The 11,326-nt window shown below is 52.9% G+C and overlaps 5 protein-coding genes across 5 annotated transcripts; 3 read left to right on the top strand and 2 right to left on the bottom strand.

Annotated features, from left to right (window-relative positions):
- Window positions 1–76: 76 nt before the first annotated feature.
- Window positions 77–2,126, top strand: BDV17DRAFT_191336 (Zn(2+) transporter ZRT3). The gene is made up of 3 exons (XM_073755109.1): window positions 77–538; window positions 584–714; window positions 772–2,126. The coding sequence occupies exons 1-3, from the start codon at window positions 484–486 to the stop codon at window positions 1,954–1,956; spliced, it is 1,371 nt and encodes a 456-aa protein (XP_073611872.1). The 5' UTR covers window positions 77–483; the 3' UTR covers window positions 1,957–2,126.
- An 80-nt stretch (window positions 2,127–2,206) lies between these two features.
- Window positions 2,207–3,699, bottom strand: BDV17DRAFT_272992 (splicing regulator NSRP1-like domain-containing protein). Its single transcript, XM_073758974.1, has one exon. The coding sequence runs from the start codon at window positions 3,635–3,637 to the stop codon at window positions 2,288–2,290; it is 1,350 nt and encodes a 449-aa protein (XP_073611871.1). The 5' UTR covers window positions 3,638–3,699; the 3' UTR covers window positions 2,207–2,287.
- A 230-nt stretch (window positions 3,700–3,929) lies between these two features.
- BDV17DRAFT_284247 (TRAPP subunit TRS20) lies at window positions 3,930–4,638 on the top strand (the record flags this gene model as incomplete). Its single annotated transcript, XM_073760502.1, has 2 exons — window positions 3,930–4,135; window positions 4,224–4,638. The coding sequence occupies 2 exons, from the start codon at window positions 3,930–3,932 to the stop codon at window positions 4,636–4,638; spliced, it is 621 nt and encodes a 206-aa protein (XP_073611870.1).
- Window positions 4,639–4,789: 151 nt separating this feature from the next.
- On the bottom strand, window positions 4,790–6,130 carry BDV17DRAFT_284246 (cysteine hydrolase family protein; the record flags this gene model as incomplete). Its single annotated transcript, XM_073760501.1, has 4 exons — window positions 4,790–5,292; window positions 5,345–5,476; window positions 5,531–5,955; window positions 6,024–6,130. The coding sequence occupies 4 exons, from the start codon at window positions 6,128–6,130 to the stop codon at window positions 4,790–4,792; spliced, it is 1,167 nt and encodes a 388-aa protein (XP_073611869.1).
- Window positions 6,131–7,620: 1,490 nt separating this feature from the next.
- nde1 (nuclear distribution protein NudE) lies at window positions 7,621–9,419 on the top strand (the record flags this gene model as incomplete). The annotated part of the gene is made up of 2 exons (XM_073762932.1): window positions 7,621–7,857; window positions 7,920–9,419. 2 exons carry the CDS (start codon window positions 7,621–7,623, stop codon window positions 9,417–9,419), a joined length of 1,737 nt encoding a protein of 578 aa, XP_073611868.1.
- Between the last annotated feature and the right edge of the window lie 1,907 nt (window positions 9,420–11,326).

Here is an 11,326-nt window from a genome sequence, read left to right as displayed (position 1 = left end):
AAATCTGAACCGGATGACTGGTCGCTGCGAGTCAGACCGCTGGGTGCTATCGCGTCCAGTTCAGCCATACAAAGACGGTCTTTGTCCAGTGGACTGCATTGCCTTTTACCTCGAGATGTTTTGACAGTGGCGACAATAACAATGTGACCAAAGAAGATGGAAAGGATGAAAGAGGATGGATGAAAGAAGTGGGAAGATGAACGGGCCGCGATGATCCCCCCACTGACTGATGTCCCCCAGGGTCCTCACGCCTGCCTGCGCTTATAATCAACTCCAGCTCCCCTCATGCCTCTTTGTATCTCCAGAGACTCATCACTGAGTCGATATCGATCTCTACCTCCACTTACGGGGTCCTCTGTATAGTGGTTGTTAACTTGTTTCCCTACATCGTCAGTTTATCTAAGAACGTCGTCATTTCTCTTGGTGCTTGATCGCCTTCTCGAACTTCGCTTTCGCAAGATCTCAACCAACTCAACTGCCAACATGGCTGCCTCCAACGACCTCCGGGGCTGGGTCATGAGCGCTGTTTCTGGCGTTGGTAAGTTTTCCAACTCCATTGCCTGGTCCCTCGCTAACAACCTAGCCTGCGTCCTGGGGTCGTCCGTTATCTGCGCCGATCTTATCCTCCGCCGCTTCTGGCCGCGGAGTCACTTCCAGATCGTCCACAACAATGCCTTCCTCTCCGCTTCGCTCTGTCTCAGTGCGGGAGTTATAGTAAGTTGATCTGCCGCGTTGCACTAGTTTGTTCTTGCGCTAATCCTGGCATCCTAGCTCTTCACCTCATTGTATAGCATGCTCCCCACCTCCCGCGAATACCTCATGAAAGCCGGATGGTCGCCCTCTCGATCAGCATACGCACTCATTGGCATCTTCATCGCCGGAGTAATCGGAATCCGCGCGCTTTCTGCGCTTTTACACAAGTTTCTTCCCTCTCATGTGGTAGATTGTGCCCATAGTCATGAAGCGCCACCCAACCACGGCTCCGACCTCGAACAAGGACACCACCCTCCATTAGCCCATCGACATACCAACAAACTTTCCGAGAGAACGCCTCTTTTGGCCAGATCACACAAATCTACCCCTGCTGTTACCGGCCTTCTCATTGTACAGCGTCATGCTGGGATTGATCGACTAGGGAACGAACCCTGGCGGGTCCGCCTTGGACGGCGGCTGTCTGGATTCATGGGGGCGGCTAAAGCGCAATGTGATGAAAATGGTCCGTGCTATGGCTTCTCGCAGGCTTGTGGGAACGAGTGCTCGAAGACACTTGTCCCCCCTGCCATTACCGCAGACGATGCCTCCGATACGGACATCCCGGCCCCAGGACAGTCACCAGATATCTCCAGCTCCTCCTCTCATACGGGTCTGGCGGACGACGGACCTTCTTCACCACCTAGTGAGCCTGACGAGCAGCTCAAGCAGCCAGTTACCGCCTCTCAGCACCACCATCATGTACCTCAGAACGCCTTTCTCTCCATCGGACTCCAGACATCTGTAGCCATTGCCCTGCATAAGCTCCCCGAGGGCTTTATCACCTATGCCACCAACCACGCAAGCCCAACACTAGGCATGACCGTCTTCCTAGCCCTCTTCATCCACAACATCAGCGAAGGCTTCGCCATGGCCCTCCCCCTCTACCTAGCAACTCACTCCCGAGGCTGGGCAATGTTCTGGTCCAGTCTCCTCGGGGGTATCAGCCAACCCGCCGGAGCCGGACTTGCGGCTCTCTGGATCTGGGGTGCTCGAAAGGCAGGTAGCGGCGCTGGCGACGGCCAAAACGAGACGTCCTTTGCTGTCTACGGCTGCATGTTTGCCGTTACGGCGGGTGTCATGACGTCTGTTGGGTTGCAATTGTTTACGGAGGGCTTGAGTCTGACGCATCAGCGGAACATGGCGATTGGGTTCGCAATCGGAGGGATGGGTATAATGGGTATGAGTTTTGCATTGACGGCTTGATTTTTTGTGTTTCAGTTTTTGTGCTTTGAAAGGCTTGTTTTGAACTAGATAGAAAAGTTTAAACGGTGCATCTTCATCTGCATCTTGCTTTGGAGTTTGAGTCTATCCGCAGCCTCCGTTTTGATTATGATTACGAGTGACGATACCATTATATACTATTTACGATTAGACCGTAGTCTTTTGGAATCATTCATAAAAGTATTCTTATTAGATCGAAACCAAAACCATCTATAGACACGACTTAGTATACTATACAGCTTCGCTCCGTAGTATGTGCAACCGCAAACGCCTCATATGCATCATCTAAAAAGACCAATAACCCAATCATACATCACGACCCCTTCGCAGCAGCCTCGCGCTCCTTCTTCCTCGCCAAATACCGCTCGCGCGCACTTGAGACCTCCCCACTCGTCTTCTGGCTGCGACTCCGCTCCGCAATCTCCTTTTGCCTCGCGGCCTCGGCCTCCTCGCGCTGCCGTTCCTGCTCCTCCAACTGCTCGGCAATCATCTCGGTCTGGCGAGCGCGCTGGCCCGCGCGTCCTGCGGCCTGTCGAGAGTCGAAGCGCGGCTTGGCGGGGCCAGCAGGTTGTCGCGCCGGTGCAGAGGCCGCACTCTTTGGTTTAGGAGCAACATTTAGACCGGCCGAGAGGAGTTGTCGTTTATCGACGACTTGGCCTTCGTCGTTGACTGCGATGTGTGCGCCTGTGGCATTCAACTCAGCGGCTTTTTGGGCTTCGGTTTTTTCATCCGCCTCGTTGTTTTGGTTTCCGGGTGGTGCTTCGCCGCCGTTTTCTTGGATTTTCCGCGCTGCCTCTTCGGCTGCTTTCATGGCTGCACTATGTTCCTCTTCTCCGCGAGTCAACAAATCGCGATAAAAGCCCACCATCCCAGAGCCACCATTCTTCCTCCTCCGTTCCTCCTCCTCCTCCTCACGCCTCTTCTCCTCCTCCTCAACCCGCCTCATCTCCTCCTGCTGCGCCTTATAAGCGCCCGTCACGAACTTCTCCTTATCATCGAACTCGTCACCCTCGGCTTCGCGCTCCCTAGCTAGCATTCGATCGCGCGCGCGGAGCTGGTCCCGTTTGCGTATTTCTGCGCTGCGGAGGAGAGAGGTCATGTAGCGGGGTGCTGTCTCACTCTCATCACCAGAAGCTCGCTGGTTCTTGTTGGCGGGTTTCGTGTGTAGACTGTCATAGACAGCGTCGTAGGAGTAGATTGAGGGGTCGAGGTCTGTGGCTTCGGATGCGTGTTTCTTGCTGCTGTGGAGCGCGGAGAGGTTGGTGTATTCGCGTTCGTCTCGTTTGGTGTCTGTGTTTGCGGTGGTGTTCAATCCATATGCCTTCCCCTCCTCGTTCCCGTTTCCATTCTTATTATCCTCATCGTCGTCATCTGCAAATATGGACATCTTGCTCAACGGCTTAACCTTCGGTTTTGCGCCCTGGCCCAGCGGGACGATCTTGCGTTTCGTGGGGCGCTCGTCGCTTGCTTCTTTCTTGCTGAGTGGCGTTGGCGCTGAACTTAAATCTTCGAGTCCTCCTATCGTGCTGATCTCCGTCTCATTCGTGGCGGCGCCGCTGGTCTCATCGTCGGAGTCGGCGTCGAAGACGGCCTTTTTGCGCTTTTGGCTGCCGCCGGCGAGGGGGTTCTTTGCTGCGAGGTTGAGGCCGAATTTTGGGGGCATTGTGTATCGTGTATCTCGATGACTGCCTTGAGGCTCGCTCCTCCGCTGTGCAAGTATGGAACTTTTGGGCGTCAGTCGAATTGAATTGAATCCGTCAAGCAACGTCAGTTAATCCCATCGCTACCACGTGACTCAGCGATTCTATCTTATCACCACGTGATACCTCCAGCTCAAGCTACGCTATCTCCGCCAGATCTCCGCTCCGCCAACAATAATCCCTCCGCACCACATCCCCAATTCCCCTCGGCCATCCCCCACCACCAGGACGCAGCACAACGCAAAAACTGCCGCAATGTCCTACTACTTCACAATCCTCTCTCCCACCGACGTCCCATTGTTCAACATCGCCTTCGGCACATCCAAGTCTGGCGGCGATGGCATCGCGCGCTTCCGCTTCCCGGACTCGGCGCACGCCGCGCAGAACACGTACATGACGCAGTTCATCATCCATTCTTCTCTCGATATGCTTGAGGAGGCGCAGTGGATGGGGGGGAATATGTATGTCCTCGCCTACCTTTTACCTAAATCAATTGGGTGGGTTTGGGTTTGGGTTGAGTTGATTTGTTAATGTGTTGGAACTCGATAGGTATCTCAAAAATATCGACTCGTACCCGCCCGCATCGTCATACATATCCGCATTCCTAACCCCCTCCGGAACGCGCTTTCTACTCCTCCACCAACCCCCGCAACCAAACCTCCCGCCCTCAAGTTCCGGCGGGACCTCAGGGTCAGGAAGTATGAGTCTGGGGAGTAGTATGGGCGGGTCCGGCCTCTTCAGCGGCTCTGGGATGGGGATAAGCGGGTCAGGACGGACATCAAGTTCGAGTATCGCGGCGAACCCGACGGCGCCGCAGACTGAGGAGGCGGTGAGGCAGTTCATGACGGAGGTTTATGAGGGGTATGTCAAGACGGTCATGAGTCCGTTTTATCGGCGCGGGATGGAGATCAGAAGTCCGGTTTTTAGGGCGAAGGTTTCGGCTGCGGGGAGGAAGTGGTTGTAGATTCTTATGTTGTTTATGTTATGTTATGAGGCTTGTGTTGTTTTGTTGGCGAGGCGTTTGTGGTGCGAGTTTCACACTGGTATGCCTGAATATTCATTTTTGACGAAATGGCTAAACGCGAGACTATTTCACATCCAAACAAGGCCAGAAATCAAGATGTCATCTGAGGGGCCAGCTTCTTCACAGTGACAGCCTTAAAGTTTTCCACGGCGCGCACTACATCCTCCAACTTGGCGACTGCGCCAAAGATCCCCCCCTCCGCCTTCACCGACTCGATCGTGCCTACGTGGAGTCCCGGCTCGGCGGCTGCAGTTCCGTCTTCCAAAACGACACAGTCGAAGCCACGATCGTTAGCCTCGCGCATTGTTGTGGACACGCATACATCTGTCGTCACGCCCGCGATGACGAGGTTCTTGACGCCCTTGTTGCGGAGGAGGAGCTCGAAGTCTGTGTGTGCGAATGCGCCTCGGCCTGGTTTATCGATTACTGGTTCGCCGGGGAGGGGATATAGTTCGTCGACTGTGTCGTGACCTAGTTCGCCGCGGATGAGGAGGCGGCCTAGAGGGCCTGGAGAGCCGATTCCGAGTCCAGATGGGTTGTTCTGGGATCGGTATGCTTCTCGGCTTGAGAGAGTTGATAGATCGGGTCGGTGGCCTGGATTATCAGGTCAGATTTGGGTATTGTTGATGAGATAGATGGGAAGTACCTTCGCGCGTATGGTAGATCGGAAATCCAGCAGATCGAAATGTGTTTAGGAGTTCCTGGAGTTTTGGTATTAATGCTCGGGCAGGTGATATGTCGTAGCCCTGAAACTCCATATATCCACCCGGTGCACAAACTGCTTTCAGTCAGCAAGATGTGTATATGAGGTGCACTTCATCGAGATACTGACAGTCTTTCTGCATGTCGATGATGACTAGCGCAGTCGTGTACGGCGTGAGCGTCGCATCATGCGGCCAGTCATACGGAACGGCAGCAATCTGTCCTTTGCGGACCTTGTGATGAGGGACTTGTCGTGGTTTCTCAACGATCGGGCCATGGTTGTGCGTAGGGTTCAAGACGGTCAGCGTCCAAATGCCAGGAGTTCCAGCTGCAACTAGCATGAACGGACAGTCCATCAAACGGGACGTGCGCCTTCGCTTCCGCGTTTCTTCAGTAAGACCGTTCCGCGGACGGTAGTGCCCACCTCGGTCACATCGTAGCCAGACCTTGGCCGTCCGCCCGGGCTTCTTTTCAGTGGGCGTGCTGGACGATTTGACTACCACATTGTATCCATGGGCTTTGGCATGTGCTTGCACAGAGGCAAGGAGCGAATTCCTGGTACACCACTATGTGAGCCTTTATTTCTAGCTACGACGAGCCGCCCATTCAATAGAGGCACTTACTTGTCTGGAAACGTCCCCTCCGGCGGAGGAAGAAGCTGCATTGACATCTCCGGAATGTCTTGAAGATCGCTGGGCGCATCGAGATTCAGATCGGTGGGGTCCGCCATGGCGGTTCACCAAAATTGGGAAACTTTAAAGCGGGCATCAGCATCAACATAGAAGCCATTCCATCTAGTGCATATCAAGGCAGAAGCACAGCCCGACCGATCAGGGTTGACCGAGTAGTGCGTGGAAGCAGTGCCCAAGAAAACGATGGGAGCCCGAGATCATTCCGTGCGTGGTTATAGCAGACAACAGATGTATGTCGGGAGATGAGTGGACCAGCGCCCCAACCCAAAGGCCCGTGTATCGAAAACAGGAGACTCACCAGAAATTGGGAAATGAAACCGTCTTATTGAAACGGACCCAGATAGCACATCCGCACACCTGGATCGCTGACAATTCGGGTAGCAATAAGCCTTGCCGTGTGTCCTCTACGCGAGGCTGAAGTGAGGGAGGCAGAAGTGTGTGCTCAGTTGACGTCACGTGCGACCCGTGACTTCCCGCTCGTGGGGAGTAAGAGTCACAACCTGCGTGGCAATACCAGCACCACCACCAACGCCGAATTGCATATGCGCCCAGTCTTTTCCCATTTTAATTAACATTGGGCAGGGTGAATAAATACAAGGGATATACTTCAGATATTATCATGTGGTTCCTGCGCATAGCAAAGTATATGAATTTTATGCTTGTGCCTGAGCCTTGCGTATACTAAGCCAACTGGTGGGCAAAATGTATGCTCGGGATATATATAGTGTGGCAATTGGGATGATCTTACCTCAAAACACTGCCGGCAAGTCGCTATGTTTAAACATTAGTCCTTTCTTTAGACCAATAATAACAAGGGCGAGATAGTCTGCTCATGACATTATTTAGGTCCTATACTACCTATTGTATAGACAATGGCGACAGCTTGCTGGAATCGATTCTGATTTGTATACCAAGAACCACACATTCGCAAGTAATGCCACGCGCTTGATGCCTGAAGATAAACATGACCCAACTAAGCCCACTCTGCTTAGCGGGATCGCCGCAGTCACCGCCTGGGCTGGCCTAGTCCAGTGTTGTTGTTCCCGTGGTCACAGCGCATCCACATGGTTATGGTTCCCAGGCCCGGGTGTGTATCACATCTCCTGCCCCCAACATCATCAAATCAACAAAACCCCTCCGCAACCGCGACCACAACCACGACACAACCACAACTGCTCTCCGTCCGTTGCGAGGGATGCGCTCAAGGTAAGTCGACTTCGGGCGCATTCCGCCTCTTTTTATGCTCATCTTCGTTCGCCACCTCCTGTTTCCTTCATCGTCGCATCTCTCCGTTTGCTGCGACACCGCCTCGGCCCCTCCAACCACCGTCTCCGTTCGTACATCGCGGTTTCTGCAACAGAACACGGGTACTGCATATATGATAGACGAGCGGTTTCTGGCCTTTGAAGCTTGACTCCGCTCAATAACCGCTCGTCTGCTCGTTATCGATACATCGTCATTAACGATCCTCTGACGTGGACCCCTGGGACGTGCGCCCCCTACACCGGCCTTGCCTGGTGTGGGCACGATGCCTTCCGCCGATGAACCCTCTACCAAAAGCACCAACGGGACTAGCTCTCGATCGGATCAGCTTGCACACTACAAAAAGCAGTATGAGCAGCTTGAGTCCGAACTTGCCGATTTCCAGGCGTCCAGTCGCGAATTGGAGGCGGAGTTAGAGAAGGAAATTGAGGCTTCCGAGAAGCGTGAGCGGGGACTGAAAGAGAAGGTGGACAACTTGAGATATGAAGTGGATGAATGGAAGGTGAGATTTGGCTTCTTTTTTCCTGGCACCAACGACCCCAAACTTATCGCCTCTTCCTCTAGTCCAAATACAAGCAATCCAAGTCGGAAGCCAGTACTGCCCAAAATGCGCTACAGAAAGAGATAACATCGCTGCGAGATACCAATTTGTCATTACAGCTGAAGCTGCGGGACACCGAAGTTGTCAATGATGACTACGAACGCCAGCACCGCCACACAACTTCATCCCTGGAGGATATGGAGTCCAAGTTCAATATGGCTATTGAGAGGGGTGTTCTTCTAGAGGAAGAGGTCAAACACGGTGAGCAGGAGCGGGAGAATTTGCGCATCGAAAACCAGCGCCTACGCGACGAATTGAACGAATTGAAGATCGAAACCGAGATTGTTCAAGAGAAGCTGCGGAACCCAAACCGGCGACGTCGCCCAGCACCTTTGGGTCGCAGTCCATCAACGCCGCATACTCCCGAAATTTTCGACCGTTCTCCCGGGCACTCGACGGTGTCTTCTCCTTTATTCACAACACCCCCGACCAAGCTGTCGCTGTCGCTGGCTTCTGCAGCTGCAACGCCGCCATCGCCTCCCATCTCCGAGACGTCGACCAGTATGCGCAAGTCGTTGAATGCGCCGTCGGGGTTCCCCCTTCAAAAAGCCTCTGCATCCGAATCATTTGGAACGCGGTCATTGTATGGCAACAGGCCTCCACAACGCTTCCAGACTCATTCTCGAGCTACATCTTTCGCTTTCAGCAACGGCCGCTCAACCCCTTCAATCGCTTCCCGACCCAGTCTGTCCAAGCAGAGCAATAACCTCACCAATAACACTGCGAATCGCCCGTCAGGAATTCCCAAATCTGGCTCGTTACATACAATTCGCGGCCTCATTGGGAAGATGCAAAAGCTGGAAGAGAGGGTTCAATCAGCCAAGTCCAAGCTACCTCCACCGTCAGAAACTGGCTCTCGAGCATCCTCGCGCGCAGGCTCTATTCTTGCTGACAGTCCTGGCGCGTCGACCCTTACGATGCGTCGGGAGCCTCGCAAGCGGATGAGCGGCAGCAGCTTCAGCTCGTCTCTTAGAGATGGCGACCCTTCTTACGTCACCTCTAGTCGCCCGTCGTATAGAACCCAAGGAGACAGCCGCCCCAGCAGTCGTACGAGCTTTTCCAGTTCATTCAGCCACAGCACTCACCCCAGTGTAACACCCTCAAATCGCCCAGAAAGCCGCCAAAGCCGTACAAAAACCCCGCTGGGCCACTATTCCACCAATCCCATCACTGAAAGCCGGCGACCGCGCTCGTCACTGAGCAACCCGGCGGGGCAGTCCACTCCGATCAACGGCATGTCATTCATAGATGAAGATGAAGATCAAGATCTTGCGGAACAGATGGCTGCACGGGCGAAGATCAGCGAGACGCGCCCTAGCCGTCTCCCATCGTTCTCAACCCCTACCGGAGTAAAGAAACGGACCGTCTCTGGAATTCCCGCTCCCCGGAGCTTACGTCGACAGAATACGATGGGTCCGCCCCAGTCGAAGCCGACAGCGGGTGATCTGGGAGAGACTTTCTGATTCGTTACGCGTGCATTAGAGCATTTTCAACATTACATGGCCCTTGACCAGTTTAATCACCTTTGATTGTTCAGGATACGAATCACTTTCCGAGCCTTCTTGTATACGCCGGTTTTCAATTGCTGGGTTCACGGTGTTATTGGAAGATCCCAACCTCGGAGTACCTTGGAAAGGTTGTTTGCTCCAGTTGGTTATAGACTGGCTTCATGTTACATTTACCGCCGCATGCCTGTACAGTCAGAGACTTGTATCTGAAGTGTGGCACTCTTGTTGTTGCCGGGGACCACAGCCTCAAAGTTGAAGGTCCCATCGGCGTCCAAGCTGTTTCTCAGCGCTCATTTCTTTGGTTGTACCTTTGGTCCTGTGTATCGTTGTCTTTAGGCGTTATAATACCCAGTGACTTTGAAATTGATCATCTACTAAGATTACTTGATACACACTCTGTAGTGGGTTCTCTTGCCGATCTAAGGTTTTGTCGCGAATATACAGTGGCTGACTGCACTCTGAAAACACCACGCTTTGGATTCTAATCAGCTAAGTAGGTACCTAAATTCCTGCTTTCTATTCTATCGCATTAGCAGCACGGCATCTATCAAATGAATAGCCTCATTTCTCGACCATGCACAAGGCTCGGCAAATTGGAAATTGTCTAAAATCGAGATTTGCTGTTTCAACCGTATCGGACACGAAAGGCGACTGGCGCTCCAGAGAAACATCAGTTAAATTTCTTTTCGGTCTAAAAGGAAGAGAGCAGGCCCCAGAGTCCAAATCCGCTATCCTCTGGCAGAAGAAATCCGCCATGCTTTCGTCACCAACTATGTTGGCAATCTCAAGTGCGGTATGGCCGTTATGGTTGCTCAGTCCAAGGGAGGCTCATTCGGCGATTAACAACCTCGACACTGCGGATTACAGATTTTCTACTGCGAGCATAAGGGAAAATAAGGGACTGGGCCGTAGGCCGTTATGCCTCTGTTCGTGAGGGGCAAGCCCCAAGTCGAATGGTCTATGCCTTAGTCGGAAATAGTCGGACACCATGCATGCAGCCGAGACGGGCGCGCGTACAGTCGAACGGCCTACACTTGGCCTGACTGAAAATAGCCAGTAATCTTGACAGGATACGTACCCCGTTGATGAAGTTGCAAAAACCTTCCAATGAGCCTGGAGCTGGACATGGTTATAGCTGATGCTTGCACTCTTCAGCGAGACCAAGTGTTTTCAGTCCATCCCCCAAGACATCTTTTCTACAGGGTCCCGCGGAACACCCGAGTAGCCACCGTTTGTCAGGAAGCGAGAAAGATGGAATCATCCAATGGTTGACGAATTCTTGTAAGCGGCCATCTCAACAATCTGAATTTAGCCGACGTAACTAAGCTCGAGAGACGTTTTGTAGAGCGGCGAGCCAAGGAAGCTTCTAGCACTCAAGAAGAACGACCAAAGAATAAACCGAATCGTGGGTGATGAGATATAATCCCGCGCGTTGTGGAAGCCGTTCCCAGCGTTAATTGTCACGCTGGCTGGGACGGTACTTGAAAGAATATCAGCGATCCGTACCGTGGCGTTTCTGGGTCAAACGTCCTCTATCTGCTAAGACGATGCCCGAAATTGTGAAAAATGGCGAGTCGATACGAGCAAAAGAACCTGAAAGGCGTGTTGCAGGATTCGGCTTAGAGGATGCTGAAGTCGTTGGTTTCTGGACCCGAAAGACTTGGAATACAGCATATTAGTATCAAGTACAACAGCCGAGGAACCTCAATTGATCGAGCGGTAGTAATCTGGGCCAACTATTTGCTTTTGGTTCAGAAGGTCCAGAAACGCTTATTATCAATGCTGATATTGTACCTCGTTCGAGAATCACAGGCGCAAGAAGCTTAGTGTGGCAATTCTCCATACGGAGACCCCCGGGGACA

The sequence above is a fragment of the Aspergillus undulatus genome (genome assembly GCF_047715775.1).
Source record: "Aspergillus undulatus strain CBS 261.88 unplaced genomic scaffold BDV17scaffold_59, whole genome shotgun sequence".
NCBI lineage: Eukaryota > Fungi > Ascomycota > Eurotiomycetes > Eurotiales > Aspergillaceae > Aspergillus > Aspergillus undulatus.
Note: the sequence above shows the minus strand (reverse complement) of the source record. Positions and strands in the feature narration are given on the sequence as shown.